Here is an 18,650-nt window from a genome sequence, read left to right as displayed (position 1 = left end):
CGGAAGTCGGGTTTTGCTCCGGATGTGCAAAGCAGTCTTCTGAACATGCCCTTTGATGGCGCACATTTGTTTTGCAATAAGGCTGACAAGAGCCTTGAGATGTTGCAGACCACGAAAGCTGCGGCAAAATCTTTAAGCGCAGCTGTGCGTCAACCTCTGCCTATTCGTCCTAGGGGACAGCAGTGGAGGGAAGGTTCTTTTCGTTACTACTCCTCCTTTGGTAGGACGAGAGGGGCTGCCAGTCAAAGGGGCCAGTGAAAAAGTACCCGTGGTGGTCGGGGAAATGGAGGTGCCAAAGCCGCTCAGACAGCTGCCTCTTTAACTTCAGGCATAGCCGCAGGCATTTCCAAACAGTCATGAGGCCATGTCCCATGGTTTGCCGGTTGGGGGCAGACTGTCTCAGCATCTCGAAGAATGGCGAGCCATTACTTCAGATGCGAGGGTTCTGGATATCCCACGGCTACTGCCTTCCTTTCCTACTGCGGCCTCACGACAATCCACAGGGGAAACTCTCTATGAAGCTTCCAGATCCGCTCCTTTCGCAGGAAATCTTAACCCTGCTAGGAAAGGTGCTATAGAATAAGTGGCTGTAGCGGAGAGGAACAGGGATGTTATTCCCCTTATTACTCTTACGTCCCGTCCCTCCATACTGTATGGGCGTCCCTTCCAAGGGACGGTAGACGGAACCTTTTTCACTAGAAAAAACCTTCTTCCCCTTTAAATTTAGAGGCGCAGGGTTGCAGCCCAGGGAGCATGCGCTGCCCTGACTCCGCCCTCTGGCACCACAACTCAGTCCCCTTTTCCTAGTCGACTGGAACGGGCCGATTTCACCAGTGCTCCTGGGTTTGGCTTTGGCCATGTAATTCCAAGCGCAGATACTTCTTCTCTTTGTCTTTTCTTTTTGTGTCATCTCTCATTCAGGTACTCGGTCCTCATGCGTCACGCTCCTCCCCGGCGCATGTCGACTTACTCAGGGTTCAGCAGGTGGCCATCCTGCAACGGGCTCTTCCCAACTTCAGACGCCCATGCCCTCTGCCTACGTTGACTTGGCTTAGACCACGGTTGGCAATCATGTTCAGCGTGTGACTCGCTGTCCTCGAAGGAGCTGAAGAACAGACTAGCCAGGTGGAGGGAGCTCTTCCAGAGGTCATCTCCAGAGGATCTTAAGAACTTCGTGAAGCATCGAACCAGGCCCAAGGTAGGGGCCAATATTTTCTAGCGTAGCCACAAAGGAAACTCCTTCCCAGGGACTCTCCCGTGCGGGAGGGACCGGCCAGGTCCTTCTACCAGCACGTGCCCTGAGGCTGCTACAGCTACCAGCCTTCGGGTCGAGGGGTCCGCGGATCCTCCCAGGTGCAGTGTCCAGGGAACGGAGGGTTCTTGTACCGGTTCTACATCCGAGGGGCTGTGCCCTGTTACCGGCTCATTGGCAGAGGGGATACGCTCTGTTACTGGCAGTACGTCTGAAGGGGCGCCTAAACACAGCTCTGCCGACCCCTGGGTCGAGGGTGTCAAACTTACCGGGCCAAGGCCCGAGGAGCAGGTTAGGGCTCGTGATCCACATGCACCAGACTTGGACGAGGCCGGGCCCAGCGGGCCGAGCAGCACGTTGCAGGCACGTGGCAGGCAACTCGACAAAATGGCCACTGCGCCAGAAAGGGGCACCCGTCCGACGAAGTTCCACAAATTCGGCGAAGAACGAATGTCGAGGTGGGACTGGCCTCAACCAGGTACATGGCCTACAGTCTACCCTTCATTTGCGCTGGGCAACTTTCTTTTGCGTCCATACGGACACAGTACGCAGCAACTCCAGCAGTCCCCCCGCTACCCCGTCCGTACCCCTTGCCACCTCTTTGGCCAGTGAGGAGGTGCTCTTCGAGAAGTTTGTCTCATGAGGTCTCCCCAGATGGGGGTTATCAAAGACGCAGTCGGGGAAGTCCTCCCTGTCATGCTAGAGGCATCACAGACGCCTTCATCGGGCCCCCAGGCCCCAGTGCAGCTGCCTCCTCCGGCTCCACAGCCAACTCCGCAGCCTCCTCAGCCTCCGGCTGCGGTCCCTGTAATCCAGCCTTCTACCCCTCCTCCACAAGATTCTCCAGATCCACAGGATAAGGACAAGGAGGAAGATCTGAACACGCCATCCTCAGCCAGGGCCTTCCATGAACGTCTTGCTGGCCTGGTGGAATACCTGGGCCTCCCCTAACCTGAGGTCGAACAGCCGGCAGAGGGGGTTCTGGCTGAAGTCCTCACAAAACGCCCCTCTTCCAACATGGGGATTCCACTGCAAACTGATGTAGTCTCCCTGGCCAAGAAGGGTTGGCTCAAGCCCACTCGGTCCAGCCGGTCAATTGACACCTGTACGCCAAGTACAGGCAGATGGAGGGGGATGCACTCTTGCTCTCGACCTATCCTCAGCCACACTTCGGTGATCGTTGCGGCATCACTATACTCCAAGCCTCAGTCGTCCTCAGCCTCCTCCACTGCGGCGCTGCTAGCCAAGGAGGAGAAGATCTTGGAGGCGTACGGCAAGAAGATCTACTCCAACGCCTCCTTGCACCTGCGTCAGGCAAACGCAGATGCCATGCTGGCTGACGCCAACCAACGGTTATGGCAGGAAATTGCGAATTTCCTCCTGGAACTCCCCACCCAAGGCCAATCACGCTTTAAGTCGCGGCTAGCGGAAGCCACGCTCGTGGCGCATGACCTCATGGAATCCACAGTGGCGCATATCGATACCTCAGGCCGTGTCATCTGCATTGCCACGGACATGAGAACAGCCTGGCTCCCGGCAATTAAATTCAACCCGGATGTCCAGGAGCGCATTCTAGATCTACCGTTCGAGGGGGGACTTCTTCTACTCCTCTCCGTCGAAGAGCTGGACAAAAAGAAAAACTCCTCACAAACGGCAAAGTCTTTATCCATTCTTACAAAGACCATGCCCAAATCGTACACCCAATCTCAGCAGCGCTCGGAGAAGGGTCGTACATATGGAGGGTTCCGCGGCTTCCAGGAACTCAGATCCAGGCATCCGGACCGCTCGCCGTCGCATAACCGGCGCAAACGACAAAAAGAGCGTGGGGGAGTAAGGGCTTTTTCCAGTCCCTCTCCTCAGCCTCCGAGAGAAAGAATCATGGGCTACCATTTCCAATACAAAGTCCTTCCTTTTGGCTTCAACGCGGCCCCCAGAGTCTTTACCAGACTCGTGAACGCTGTAGCGGCCCTCCTCAGAGCACAGGGCCTCCACATCTACCCATACCTCGACGACTGCCTCGTCAGGGCTACATCTCCAGAAGCGGTTCACCACTCTTCCCCATGCCCTTATGAACACACTGCACGACCTGGACTTCTCGCTCAACCTCAAGAAGTCACAGCTGCACGCTACGCAGACTCTTCTGGGACTTATTTGGGACACGTGCTGCGAGAGGGTTTTCCCATCGGAAGACAAGATCTCGGCCATCAAGAGGGCCACCGCCCACTTCCTCAGAAGAGGTGACCTTAGCATGGTGGTAGCAACATCTCCTGGGTCTACTAGCGGCGGTTCCGTTAGCCGTGCCGCATACAAGACTAAAGAGGAGACGGTCCACAGCACCTGGACTCGACAGGAGCAGGAATACCACATCAATTGGTTGGAGCTGAACGCCATCTGGCTAGCGCTCAGAGCTTTCCTGCCACTTGTCAAGGGCAAGGTTGTCCTCATCAAGACAGACAACTCGACCAGCATGTACTACGTCAACAAGCACGGAGGCACCAGATCCCCTCCTCTGTGCAGACTGTCTATCAGCATGTGGGAATGGGCCTTGGAAAACAAAATATACCTCTCGGCAGTCCACCTCCCGGGGGAATCCAACCTGGAGGCCGACAGGCTCAGCAGGCTGGGAGCAGACAATTTATGAGTGGCAGCTAAACGACCTTGTTGTTCAGATCTTCCACAAGTGGGGATCACCCTCAAGTGGATCTCTCTGCCACCTGGCACAACAAAAAGTGTCCCCAATTTGCATCCTGGCAGGGTCAGGGCCCCGGCTCTCTGGTGACGCATTTCACCTCCAGTGGACCGACATGAAAGCCTACGCCTTTCCGCTATCCCCCTGATCCACAGGGTAATTTGCAAGATCAAGGAGTCTCACCGACTCCTCATCATTCTGATAGCTCCATGGTGGCCGGCCAGGCCATGGTTTTCGGAACTACTCAGCCTCTCGGAGGTGCCCCCCATACACCTTCCGACAGGCCCAGCACATCTGGCGCAGCAGGGGGGCTTAATCATTCACCTCACGCCAGGGAAACTACCCCTCACAGTGTGGTACCTGAGCAGATAACGCTTTGGCACTTAGTCTTTCACAGGCCAATCTGGAGATCATACAGGGCGCCAGGAGCAAGGCCACCAGGGCCCAGTACAAAAGCAATGGACCAGATTCTGCCACTGGGCAGACTCCAAGGGAATCAACCCCTTGGCCTGCAGTTTGGACAGCGTGCTCTCCTTTTCGGCGCACCTTGCTCATTCGGGCGTACAGGTGGGCACCTGCCGCACATACCTTGCAGCCATCAGGGCTTACAGGAACTCAGAGGAAGGCGTCTTTTCCTCCTCCATCCCTGTAGTCAAACATCTGACTGGTCTCATTAGGCTTTACCCTCCCGTCAAGAGACCGCACCCTGTGTGGGACCTTAACATAGTCTTGGGCGCCCTGGCACACAAACCATTCGAGCCAATGGCATCTGTGGACATTAGGCTGGTCACCATCAAGACGGCCTTAGTAGTCGGTCTTACCTCGGCTCGCATAGTCAGCGAGATTCAGGCGCTGGTCGGCGCTGAACCATATACCATTTTTCACAAGGACAAGGTAGTCATGCGGACGCACCTGGCATTTCTGCCCCAGGTTCCATCTGCATTTCACTTGAACGAAGTAGTCCTTGCTACGCTATTTACTGATCCCAAGGATGTAGCACAGAGAGTGCTGCACTGCGTGGATGTCGGGCTTGCCCTAAAATTCTAATTGGACAGGACCAAGGGCTTCCGCAAGTCGGACACTGTTTGTCACTTTCGGAGGCTCGAGGCCAGGCTATCCGGCCTCTTAGGCCTCCATATCCTGCTGGATGGTCTCTGCCATCAAGGAAGCGTACGAGGGCCAGCACAAGCTGCTCCCGGCCAACATGCATGCCCACGCAGTCAGGGCCAAGGCAACGGACATCGCATTCCAGCGCCATGTCCCTTGGCAAGTCATAAGCAGGGCGGCCACTTGGGCCTCTCCCTCGGCTTTCTGCAAGCATTACTGTTTGGATGCCGGCTGTAGATCTGATGCGGCTTTCGGACAGGCGGTTCTCAAGAACCTATTTGCTTAAGGAGGGTCTCCTCTCCACCCTGGGGCTCGATCAGTTGTAATTGCCCATACAGTATGGAGGAAAGGGGACGGGACGTAAGAGTAATTATAAGTTACTCACCGTAGTGAATAACGTACTCTTAGTCCATAGTCCCCTTTCCTCCATACGTCCCACCAACCTCCCCCCTATTAATACTGGTGTCATTAGGCAATGTTCAATCTATTGTTGACGCGTCAATGGGGACTGGTGTGTGGCGCCGGAGGGCAGAGTCAGGGCAGCGCATGCTCCCTGGGCCGCGCCCATGCGCGCCTCTAAATTTAAAGAGGAAGAAGGTTTTTTTATGGTGAAAAGGGTTCTGTCTCCCGTCCCTTGGAAGGGACGCCCATACTTTATGGAGGCAAGGGGACTAAGAGTATGTTAGTCACTACGGTGAGTAACTTATAATTTTTTGATCCCAAAGAAAGACTGGGGATTGAGACCCATCCTGGACTTGCGTTGGTTGAACACACTTCTCAGGAAGGACAAGTTCAAGATGGTTACTCTTTCTCAAGTCCTCCAGGCCCTTCAACTTCAGTATTGGTTGGTGTCTCTGGACCTACAGGATGCTTACTTTCATGTGCCGATTCATCCCAAGCACAGAAAGTACCTTAGGTTCTCGACGGGAGTCTCACACTTTCAGTTTCAGGTCCTGCCATTCGGATTGGCCTCCGCCCCGAGGGTCTTCACCAAGCTAATTGTGGTGGTGGTGGTGATGGTGGCAGCGTACCTCAAGCGAGGGGGAGACACGTCTATGATTGGCTGATCCGGGCATGCTCTCCCGAGCAAGCATTGGATCACCTTGGTCACACCTGCCGCTCCCTCCACATGCTGGGCTTCTCCCTCAATTTCAAGAAGTCTCATCTGACACCTTCCCAACAGCTCCTGTACATTGGGGCTGTGTGAGACACGTCCTTGGGGGAAGTGCTCGCCTCCCAAGGTGAGGGCTCATCACATTGTGCAGATGGTGGACAAGTTTCATCATGCCCAGAGTCTCCCGGCTTTCGAAATTCTTAAGGTTGCTCGGCCTCATGGCATCCTGCATTTTTCTGGTGCCAGATGCCCGGCTGAAGATGAGATCCCTGCAATGGGTCCTCAAGATGCAGTGGTTGCAGTTCTCTGGCAAGATGTTGGATCCTTTTCAAATTCCACTCTCGGTCTCCCAGGATCTTCTGTGGAGGGCCAACGAGGGGAACCTGATGAAGGGGGAGCCGTTTTGGCAACCATGGCCGGAGGTGAATGTAGTGACGGATGTTTCCCTCACAGGATGGGGCGCTCATGCCAACGACTTGACCGCCAGTGGTCGTTGGTCTCCATCAGAGTACAAACTCCACATCAATCTGTTAGAGCTGAGGGCCATCAGGCTAGCCCTGAAGGCTTTCCTGCCGTCTGTGCGGGGGGAAAAATGTCCTGATCATGACCGACAATACGGTGGCCATGCATTACCTCAACAAAAAAGGGGGGGGTAGGGTAAATTCCGTTGTGCAGAGAGGCAATGTAGCTCTGGTTCTGCGCCATCCAGCAGGGAATTTCAATATCGGCAGTTCATCTGGCTGGAGATGAAAATGCGGCTGCAGACTCTCTGAGAAGGGCGGGAGTTGGCTTAGGAAGTCCTTCAGGAGATCTTCGCCCTTTGGGGAACCCCACAAGTGGATCTCTTCGCCACCATTGTCAACTGGAAGTGCGAGAGATTGTGCTCAAGGGAATTTCCTCCGAGAGGAGCCTTAGGAGACGCGTTCGTAGTGGATTGGTCATTCCTGCTGCTGTACGCGTTTCTTCCAGTCCCCGTCATTCCTCAAGTGTTGCAGAGGTTACGGAGGTTTGGTTCCCACATGATCCTCATTTCTCCGGATTGGACCAGGAGAGCGTGGTACCCGGACCTTCTAGAAATGTCCATCTGCCCTCCACGCTGTCTTCCCAACCGAGAGGATCTGCTGTCTCGCGTGTGAGAGGGGGTCAGGTTCTCCATCCAGAGGTCAAGTCTCTCAACCTTCACGCTTGGTATTGAAAGGTTGAGGTATAAGGATTGGGACCTCCCGGATGACGTGATGGAGGTGTTGCTTTCGGCCAGTCGGCCTGCAACAAAATCCCTGTACCGTTGGCTTAAGTTCTGCGACTGGTGCAGAGGTCACAATGTGGATCCTTTTCAGTGCTCCATTCCTATGGTTTTGTCTTTCTTACTTTCATTGCCCCACAGGGGCCTTCAAGTGGGTACCATCAAGGGTTACCTGGCGGTACGGTCTATCTTTAAGCGCTCATCTGAAAAATGTTCTTACTTTAAGATTCCTTTGATTTTACATTTTCTCAAAGGACTAATGTGTTCCCGCCGTCCCCTTTCCCGGTGCCGGTTTGGGATTTTAATTTGTTTTTGAAATTTCTCAGGGGTGCTCTGTTACAACCTTTGCACTCTTGTCCTTTGAGATTATTGTCCTTCACGACTGTGTTCTTGGTTGCGGTTACTTCCGCCCGCAGAGTGAGTGAGTGAATTGCAGGCACTTTTCTCCAAGCCACCCTTTACTGTGTTTCACAAGGACAGTGTTGTACTGCGGGTACGTCCTTCCTTTCTGCCTAAGGTAGTATCTGAATTTCATTTGAGCAGAAGGTGGTTCTCCAGCATGGGGTCTGGCATGGATTCACATGCTCATGAATATTCCCCGTCGTCAGGCTGGGAATCCTCGGTAAAGAAAAAACCAGTATCAGTTTCGTTTCTGATCTGTCTTTCGTAGTAATAACCAATCACTGGTCTCTGCGTCATACTGACCACAGCCAATGACTGCCCTCTACCTAAGCACCGCCTCTGGCAGCCATCTTCAGATTTTTACCGCACGTTCATGTGTTGGGATCCTCGTGCTATTGCTCTCGAGCGTTAGTGCTATTTTTCGCGCTTTTTTCACAAAAAACTTCGATTCTTTCGGTCAAAGAGCCTCAAGCTCCACCGATCCTACATCCGATCAACGGGGACCCGTGTCGGATTCATCTGTGCCCCTCAAGGGTGAAGATTTCGTCGAGCTACACTTCGGAGGAATCCAGAAGCTTCTCAGGCCCGGTCTCGGAGATGGCCCAGGAGAAGGGAAGCTCGACGCCCGGAAAGCTGTTCAGGGTCTGCCCTGGATGCCAGCTGCAGAACGTCTTCAAGAAGGACGAACACTCTTTCTGCCTTTACTGCCTTCATGAGGACAAGACGCACGTGGAGAAGGACTGTGGGTTTTGCGGCAACATGTCGGAACGGACCATGAAGGACCGCCATCAACGTCTCGCCAACTGGCTGGAGGGTAAGAGCCCGTCTGGCGAGAAGAAGAAGAAATCCGAGCGGTCTTCTAAGACCTTTGAGGGCGCCCCGGCGACGGGGGCCCAACATAAGGCCAAGCACCGCGAGTCCGCTGGCACCGGGAGCGCCGAACGGTCGGGCTCCACGGGCGCCAGGCAGGGCGCACCCTCCCCGGCACCATCAACCACTAGCCAACGCTCTGGGTCGGGTAAGAGGAAGGCCGAGCACCCGGCGAAGCTCCTGGAGAGGCCCCGGTCGAGCTCTAAGGCAGAGGAGGAGCGTGGCAGTGCCCCCTCCCTCAAGGATAAGGCGGTGAGCGCACCTAAGGTGGTGAAGGCCTTGATCCATCCGACCAAGCCCTCTATCGAAACGGTCGCGGCGGCCCTGGCTCAGCCTGTGGTGGCTGCACCAGTGGTGGCGACCTCAGGGCCCAGAATCTCCCTGCCTCCTCGGAGGGAGTCTTCCTTTGTGCCCATCGATAGGACCCCCGTGAAACCCTCCGTGGGGAAGAAGAAGGGGGGGCAGGGCGTCGTCGGAGATTCGGCCTCAACCTCAGAAGAGGAGCTGATCGAGGTCTTAAGCCACGGCCTAGGCGTGGAAGAAGGCCAGCCCGTCGGAATGGACCCCGACGCAGGTGACGACGACGACATCGTCGAGGATACCGACGGGGCCCCTGCTCGCCCGTCGGATTCCCCTCTGCCAGCGCCGCAAGACAACTCGGCGGCCATTTTGTTGGCCATACAGTCCTTATGCTCCGAGATAAGGACGAGGCTACCGTTACCGACGGAGGAACCTCTCCCGTCGGGGGATCCAGAACCGGGACCTTCTGGTGTTCCCCCTACCAAGAAAAGAAGGATCCATCCACCACCTCCTTTTCAACCGTCGCGCCCCTTCCAGCCCTCCTCCCCGTCCACCCGAGGGGATGATACGGGGACTGACACGGCAGCGACGGGTACGGACGACGAGGCATACGATGAGGATTTTCCGTCGTCGCCTCCCACCAGGGCTTCTCCGCCCGACGAGATCGGATCTTTCCACTCCATGATCTCCAGGGCTTCCGAGCTTTTCCAACTCTGCCCTGAGGAGAAGAAAAAGGAAGGCTTCCTTTATCAGCGGCGCGAGGCCAAGAGGAAGACGGTCCTCTCAGTGCCTCTGTTGGACGACATTTGGGATGAGGGCCTTTCCCTCCTCAAGAACCCTTCCACGACGCCAGCTAGAAGAGACCGGTACGAGAAAAAGTACCGGGTCCCGGACACGGCCCCCCTGTGCCTCCGGGCGCAGCCTACCCCGGACTCCGTCGTCTCTGCGGCAGCCAGGAAGAAAGCGGGGGGGGGTGCGGCCTCCACATCGACTTCCCCGCCGGACGGCGAGGGAAAGAAATTGGATGCTATGGGACGTAGAGTCATCTCGTCGGCAGCGACGACGATTAAAGCGGCCAACGCCTTGGCTATCGTGGCCCGCTATGACAGGGAGCTCTGGTACAAGATGGCTCCCCTGCTGGATTTTCTGCCGGACGACAAGAGGGCGGAGGCCCTTGAGATCCTGCAGGAAGGTGAGGTGGCCTCGGACCACGCCATCACCGTGGCGACGGACATCGCCGACACCGGGTTCCGCCAGCTGGGCAACGGCGTTTGCCTTCGACGTCGTGGATGGCTCAAAGCTACGGATTTCCGGCAGGACGTCCAGACCAGAGTCCTGGACATGCCCTTCGACGGGAACAACCTGTTTGGGAAGACAGTGGACGATTCCCTTCAGGCCATCAAGGCGGATACTGAGACGGCCCGGGCCCTTGGAGTCCTGCAACGACGGACGCCCTTTCGGAGCGGCGGAGGCAAGGGCGCCTCCAAAGGTTCCGGCGGCGGTTTCGCTTCCTACCGTCAAGCGGCCCGCTCGTCGTCGCAAGAGGCCTACAGAGGACGAGGCAAGTCTAGCGGACCCCGCCGTCGTCGCCAAGGAGGTCAAGGCGGCAAGGCCGCGCCCAAGCAGGATTGAACCGGCCGTGGGGTCGGGCCCCCACCGAAGCACCCCGGTGGGAGGCCGGCTGGCGGGCTTCGTCAGCGTGTGGGAGTCCATCTCCACCGACCGTTGGGTGCTGGACGCCCTGGCCCGGGGCCACGCGCTCGAGTTTCAAAGAAGGTGCCTGCGCGTCCCCCCCCGTGGCCAGGAAAGAACCTCACGTCCCTCAACTTCTCCTGGAGGTAAAGGCGATGCTCAGAAAGGGCGCCATCGAACTCGTCCCAAAGAGGCTTCGGGGCTCCGGAGTCTACTCGCGATACTTCCTCGTGAAGAAGAAGACGGGAGGATGGCGCCCTATCCTAGACCTGCGACGTCTGAACAAGTTCATCAAGGCGCAGAAGTTCCGGATGGTCACCCTCCAGCACGTCCTGGGTCAGCTGGAGGAAGGAGACTTCCTATCGTCGTTGGATTTGGAGGATGCCTACTTCCACATTCCCATCCTAAAGGGGCACCGAAAATTCCTCAGATTCGTGGTCCAAGGGCGTCATTACCAGTTCAAAGCCCTTCCCTTCGGACTACGGTCGGCACCCAGGGTATTCACCAAGTGCCTCGCACCGGTGGCGGCGCAGCTGCGCCGCGAGGGGATTCACGTCTACCCCTACCTGGACGACTGGCTCATCCGCGCCAAGACGAGGGAGCTCGCCGTGGTCCACACGGCAAGGACCGTCCGACTCCTCACGGACCTGGGATTCTCCGTGAACTACGCCAAATCCCACTTGGTGCCCGCGCAAGTCGCACTGTTTCTGGGAGCGAGGCTCGACACAGTGTCCCTTCTGGCCTCCCCGTCGGAGGAGAGGACCAGGACCATCTTGGGCAAGGTGCAACGGATGTTGGTGGCCGACGCGGCCAAAGTGAGGTCCATCAAGTCCCTCCTCGGGATGATGTCTTCCTGCATCTACCTCATTCCCATGTGCAGGCTCCGGATGCACCCGTTGCAAGAATTCCTGGATGCGCGCTGGATCCAGACGACGGGCAGCTTCGAGGAAAGGATCAAGCTCGACGAGAGTTTCCGACGAGCGATACGGTGGTGGGGCACCCGCGCGCACCTGACGGCGGGCATGGACTTCCAGACCCCAGCCCACCAGGAGACAGTGACCACGGATGCCTCCCTGGAAGGGTGGGGAGCGCACACCGAAAATCTGCACGCAAGGGGACTCTGGCTCCCGACGGAGAAGTCCCTGCATATCAACGTCCTGGAGCTCCGTGCAGTGTTTTGGGCCCTCAGGTCCTTCCTTCCGTCCCTCAAGGGCAAGGTGGTGAGGATCTTCACCGACAACACCACCACCATGTTTTACATCAGGAAACAGGGCGGAACCAGGTCCCCAGCGCTGTCCAAGGAGGCGCAGGACCTGTGGCATTGGGCCGTCGCCCAAGGGATTTTTCTGGTGCCGTTTCATCTGGCAGGGATAAAAAACACCATCGCCGACTCACTCAGCAGGGAGCTGCGCTCGTGCCACGAGTGGGAACTATGGCAGGATCTGGTGGATCGCCTCTTCCGACGGTGGGGCACGCCGCAGATCGACCTGTTCGCGACGGCGACGAACACCAAGTGCCGGAGGTTCGCCAGCAGGTTTCCCCAGACGAGGAGCATGGGCGATGCTTTCTCGTTCCCCTGGGAGGGCCTGTTCCTCTACGCGTTCCCTCCCTTGCCTCTGCTAATCCGGCTCGTCAACCAGCTCAAGAGGTCACGGTGCAGGATGATCCTCGTCGCACCTGCGTAGCCGAGGCAGATATGGTTCCCGGACCTTCTGGACTTGTCAGCGTCCCCGCCGATCAAGCTGCCGGCGGACGCGGATCTACTCTCCAGGGAAGGAGGCGCCATCCTCCACCACGACCCGAAGTCGCTGAACTTGCAGGCCTGGCTCCTGCAGCGCTAGAGTTTGGAGGATACGACATACCGGCCGATTGCAGAGAGGTTCTTGCAAAGGCCAGGGCGTCCTCGACTCTTAAATGCTACGGACACAAATGGAAGAGGTTCTCTGTCTGGTGCCACGCACAGAAGATTAACCCTCTACGGATTACGGCTCCCCAAGTACTGCCGTACCTGCTGACGCTGGCCAAAGCTGGTCTGGCACACGCGTCCATGAAGATTCATCTTGCTGCGATCTCCCGATACACCAGAACCACGGGACGGACGTCCTTGTGGTCTCATCGTCTGGTGAAAGAGTTCATGAAGGGACTGTTCAGATCGTTCCCGCCGGTGAAGGCTCCGGCCCCGGCGTGGGAGCTCAACGTGGTGCTGACCAAGCTCATGGGACCTCCGTTCGAGCCTCTGCACTCGGCCCCGTTGAAGTTTCTATCGTGGAAAACAGCTTTTCTTGTGGCCATCACCTCCGCACGACGAGTGGGAGAGATCCAGGCCCTTTCCTGCAAGGCCCCGTACTTGACTTTCCACGACACGAGGGTAGTGCTCAGGACGCACCCCTCCTTCATGCCCAAGGTACCGTCGGACTTCCATCTCAACGAACCCTTGGTGTTACCTGTGTTCTTCCCGTCGCCTTCGTCGCCGGCTGAGAGGACTTTGCACTCGCTGGATGTAGCTAGAGCGCTGAAGTTCTACGTGGACCGCACGAAGGGTTTTCGGAAGACGTCACAACTCTTTGTGAACTTTGGACCTGTCAATCAGGGGAAGGCTCTCTCGAAGGCTTCCATCTCCAGATGGCTCTCCGGCTGTATCATGTGCTGTCACCGGTTGGCAAACCGACCGCTGCCTGGCCGTCCGAGAGCCCATTCCACCAGAGCGATCGCAGCTACCACGGCGTTCCTATCTGGTGTGCCCCTGCTGGACATATGCAGGGCTGCTACGTGGAGGTCGACGCACACCTTCACGAAATTCTACTGCGTCGACCGGGATTCCAGGGAGGAGTCCAGGGTCGGCCAAGCAGTGCTGCGCAACCTGTTCGCCTGAGGTGAGCCTGGTGAGGAGGTAAGATGCTTAATGTTGTGTTGATGTGATGCTTAATGTTGAGCCTTTGCCACCTCCCGTGGTTGTGCATGTGTGTACTGCTATGTATTCTTTATTCATGAGCATGTGAATCCATGCCAGACCCCATGCTGGAGAAGGAACAAGTTACTTACCTGTAACTGTTGTTCTCCAGCATGGGTCTGGCATGGATTCACATGCGAACCCTCCCGCCTACCCCTCTGCGGCTCTTCACTTGGTCATACTGCCACTTCACGTGCTTCCAAATCTGAAGATGGCTGCCAGAGGCGGTGCTTAGGTAGAGGGCAGTCATTGGCTGTGGTCAGTATGACGCAGAGACCAGTGATTGGTTATTACTACGAAAGACAGATCAGAAACGAAACTGATACTGGTTTTTTCTTTACCGAGGATTCCCAGCCTGACGACGGGGAATATTCATGAGCATGTGAATCCATGCCAGACCCATGCTGGAGAACAACAGTTACAGGTAAGTAACTTGTTCCTTCTCCCATCTTTCTATCCTCCTCGTCATCCTGGTAAGGAAGAGGAGCGACTCATTCGGTTGGATCCTAGGAGAGCTCTGAGCTTTTACATTTCTAGGATGTCCAGGGTCAGAGTGGACGATCATCTCTTTGTAGGATATTCTGGACACTGATTGGCCAGGCTATTACCAAACAGACCTTGTCCAGGTGGATTATCCTCACCATTACAGAGTGTTACCGATTGGCAGGTAAGGACCCTCCTGAAGGGCTGCAAGCTCATTCCACTAGGGGCGTGGCTACTTCCACCACTCTCCAGCGGGGTGTTCCTATTAGGAATTTTTGTGATGCCGCTACATGGGCTTCGCTCCACTCCTTTGTTAAAACATTGCTCCCTGGATACGATCCATGGTCTGGATATGGCCTTTGGGGAAGGCGGTTCTTTATTCTGCAATCTGATTGGGTACTCTAAATTCTTTTCCCTCCTCCATTTACTGGTACTGCTTTGGGAGTCTGTCAAAGATGTGGAATACGTTGGAGGACACAATCCATTCGAAGAACAAGTTCCTTACTAACTGGTAACGTTCTTTCGACTGGATGTTCCTCCCAACGTATTCCACATCGCCCTCCCAACCTGCCCCTCTGTAGAATTTCCTATGCGATTGCAGCGTATGTTTCCGCAAGGCTATGTGCAGTCAAGCTGGCATGAGACTGGTTCTACACGTTCTGTGGGAAAAAACCTAAACTGAGACTACCTGCGCTGTGCATCCTATTTATAACATCCGGTGACGTCGCCCTTGACGGAGGCCTTCGAGGGACTTCGACCCGACGTCATTGACGCAGGACGCAGTCTGCTGAAAAAGTTTCCGAAGTGCACAGCTGTGGACATTACATGTCAAAGATGTGGAATACATTGGAGGAACATCCAGTCGAAAGAATGTTACCAGTTGGTAAGTAACTTGTTCTTCTCTACGCTCTATCACTACCTATTCTTTATTCCACAAATCATTGAAATGTCATCTGATCCAGCAGGGTTGATCTCAGGTTCCATTTGTCAAGTTCTCATTGTTTACTATTGTACCGCTTTTTATATTGTTATGTTAATCACTCTGGATCAAGGCGCTATATAAGTCCCAAATAAATACAAAATACAAATACTTGAAATACTTAACACGCTGCATCGATTCTTTCCAGAGGTTTCAGATTGATTTGAAGATGTGGCGCTGCACCAGCAGATTTTAACCACTTGGCGTGGGGATGCCCTATGATATTCTCCTATTTGTAGGGTATCTTCAAAACTATGTAATATAGTGGGGGAAGTGTGGAACAATCTCCAATGACTGCATTGCTGGTTTACACTAAGCATATTCCCAGGGGCACCTAAAAACGGACTGGTCTACTCTTGCTCCTGGCCAAAAAAGGGTTGCCATGGTGGGGACGAGGGGGGGGGGACACTGTCGCCAGGGCTGGAATAGTGGCAGGCAGATGTTTTGTATTGCAATGACATGGCGACTCAATATGGCAGACGTCTGCATTCCCGGGCCATACCCAAAGACATATGGGGCCCATATATTCAGTATCTGATCGCCCAATCCGGGCCACCTCAGAATGGTACATTTTGCACCACCTAATGGACTCAAAGCTGATAGACGCCTCGACGAAGGTACCGCAGGGTGTGCGTAATAACAATTGTACAGTACTATCCTCTAAACTATACCTGTTTCACCATCCTGAAATACTATGTGCATGCTCTTGCCCATCGAATTGTGATGTTTAATTCTATTGTGGTTTTGTTCGTTGAATTGTTCACTGTGCTGCCCCTACTGTTTTCTTTATTGTCTTGTCAGTAGTGCTGGTTCCGGTGCCATGTTATAAAATAACAAAGAAAATGTTAACAAAAATAAAGTCAGTATTGAAAGTCTGAGACCCACTCACCCATGTAAAGAGAACTGTGAAACTAGTAGACAGTACATATAGTACTTGGCAGGCAAGTAAACCAAGTCTCTGTGACACCACAGCTTTGGGAGTGCACCAGGCTATTCTTTTTCATCGCAGTTCCTAGTAGGAAGAAACCAGGTCTACCAACTAAGGTCGGGCACCCACCACAGCTTGGGGAGTGCATCCAGGCTGTTCTTCCTAGTCGGCATTCCTGGTGGGAGGAAACTAGGTCTGCCAACCAGGGTCATTGACCCACTCCAGTTTGAAACCTATCCAAACTCCATTTGTGTTTGCAACTGTGCCTGATGAAAAGGAACCAGGTCTACCAATCACGGCCAGGGGCCCAAGGACAGAAAGGAAGTCTGGGAAGGTCCAACAAGGGAATGGAATTTCCCCCATCACTTGTTGAACTTTATGAGAAGCCTGAACAAAGCTGGGGAAGGGAGATAGTGCCCCATTTTTCAAGGTCTAAAGATTCCATAACTCTATTGTCCAGACGAAGGTTACCACTCCCTTTGGGCTGGAAAGACCATACTTTCATTTTAGTTTAAACTTAGATGTCTGGGACAGAGTTAGGATTCTGACATTGGACATTGGGACCTTTGCTTTGGGCATTCTGACACTAGTCAGTTCAGTTGAGGCAGGGAAAACCCTCTTAGATTTGGGGCAAGATAGGGGTTTACTTTACTTTTTTAAAGTTTCTAGAAATCACCATGACATCTCTGTGCCACCCTTACAGACTGTTGATAGGAATTGATTCTTGCTTTGCACCAATGTAGCCCAGTCAGTCTCCTTGATAACTGTTTCTTTCATATTGTAAAGGCCACTTGTAGCATGTAGTGTTAGAAACAGATCAAATAAATAGGGATTGCGTAATGCACCTTTAGCTTCTGTCACTGCTTGATACCCACTGTGGTCACAGTCTTTGAATTTGTTTCCCAGTAATGGATATACTTTTTATTCTGCTCCCCAATAATTGGTATTCTTTTCCCTGTAGGTTTGAAGTTTTGAGCTTTCTGATGTTGTGCTACAACTCAGCCATCGTTTATATGCCTGCCTCCTCTTACCAGTCTCTCTGCAGGATGGGATCCCGGTAAGGAGCATATTTCACTGTCCTTTGGATTGGGAAGCAGTGACCTAATCTACCTTTCATTGTTCTAAGCTCTTTCTCTCGGGAGAAGTAGTTTTGTCAGTTCACTTTGTCTTTGAGTGATCGATTTACTGCCTATGGGTGCATTTCTTTATCAAAACAGATTGCTTCACCATTTCTTGTACCGCAGCCACCATACGTTAAAACATGTAAACCAATAATCCACGAACTATTAATTTTAGATGCAAACCATTGCCTTTGAAAGAATGCGGTCATAATCTAGGAAACAAAAATAAACAAATGTTGTGTTTTGTTTAATCGTTGATTGTTGCATGTCCCTGAGGCAGGCCAGAATTTCCGAGCGTAGGGTACTTTTACATGGCTGACCAAAGGTAATGGGCAGCTTGGAACAAAATGGAGGAAGTAACAAATAAGATGTCCATTGCAGAAGCCATTACTTAGAAGGGGAAACAAATATGTGCCTTAGGGGCCCAAGGGAGTTGGTGGTAGTTCTCTTACTGACAATATTTGAATATTTCTGAACGTCTGGTTTTGGACTGTGAATGGCCTAGCACCAAGATGTTTCTTAGAGAATGTTCTGATGGAGAGCAGAAAGGCATCTAATATTAGGGATCTTTGCAGACGGTAGATCTTAATGTAGTTTTGATGGTAGGATGGGCCTCTAGCATGTAGTGCTTGAGTGAGCCAAAGTGTCTTTAATGTTATCTATGTGGAGAAGTTGAGGCAGTGAAACTGTTGGGTACGAATAGCAGTTTAAGTTTAAATGAGCCTGGTTAGTTTGTTCTATAGTCTGAAGTTTGGATATGGTGGACACATGCCCAAAGAGAGATGCAGAGTTTTTTTTATTTTTATTTAAATGATTTAGTTTGTTACAAACTTTTCATTTTTAGGACTCAGTGATACACAAAATTATAATATTTAACAATTCAATTGAGAAGTAGAAAGAGGAGAGAGAAGAAGAAAAAAAAAGGAAAAATGTAGAGACAATAAGATCTCTTGTCACTTTCGGCATCAATTAGGCCAGTCGTCAGCATCTTCACATGGCTTTCTATTGAGCTCCAGGCTGCAATCCTAAAAAGTTGTAAATATTGAATTATCGTGTAAATTAGTTTTTCACGTCCGTTCAATAATAAAGACCAACGCATTTCCGTGTCCATCTGTTGGGTCGATATTTTGAAAAAGTTACCGAAATTCAGTCTCTTGGTCGTTAATTCTGGGCAGATCATTCCGGGGGCATCGTGGCGCTTGTTACAGACAATATCTTAGTTACATAGGATACAGTAATTACATACAATACATAATTTACAGTAGACATGTATACATTAGCAATGCAGTATATTTACATGGATTCCTGAGTGTTTCCCAATTATTTTGCAAGGAATGAGGTTTTCAGTTTCCTGCGAAAAATGGGGAGTGCGTTTTCCACTCGAATGTCTGCAGGGAGAGCGTTCCGGGTCTTGGCTGCAATGTAGGGGAAACTTAGACCTCCGGCTTTGGCTTTTTTGATGCGTGGGATGCAGATTAGGTTGGAGTATTGCGTCCTGGTGGGACGGGAGGAGGAAGGTT

General features: G+C 53.3%; 1 protein-coding gene across 7 annotated transcripts in view; it reads left to right on the top strand.

The window, feature by feature from the left end:
• HYCC2 (hyccin PI4KA lipid kinase complex subunit 2) overlaps positions 1–18,650 on the top strand; it is a 1,329,865-nt gene that overhangs the window by 972,615 nt on the left and 338,600 nt on the right. For all 7 annotated transcript variants that reach the window (XM_069615445.1, XM_069615447.1, XM_069615449.1 and 4 more), the window contains one exon: positions 16,971–17,066. In XM_069615445.1, coding sequence (XP_069471546.1) covers positions 16,971–17,066 — 96 coding nt within the window. The remainder of the gene's footprint in view (positions 1–16,970; positions 17,067–18,650) is intronic.

Source organism: Ambystoma mexicanum, chromosome 9 (genome assembly GCF_040938575.1).
Source record: "Ambystoma mexicanum isolate Mex_15411 chromosome 9, UKY_AmexF1_1, whole genome shotgun sequence".
NCBI lineage: Eukaryota > Metazoa > Chordata > Amphibia > Caudata > Ambystomatidae > Ambystoma > Ambystoma mexicanum.
This window is presented reverse-complemented; position numbering and strand designations above follow the sequence as displayed.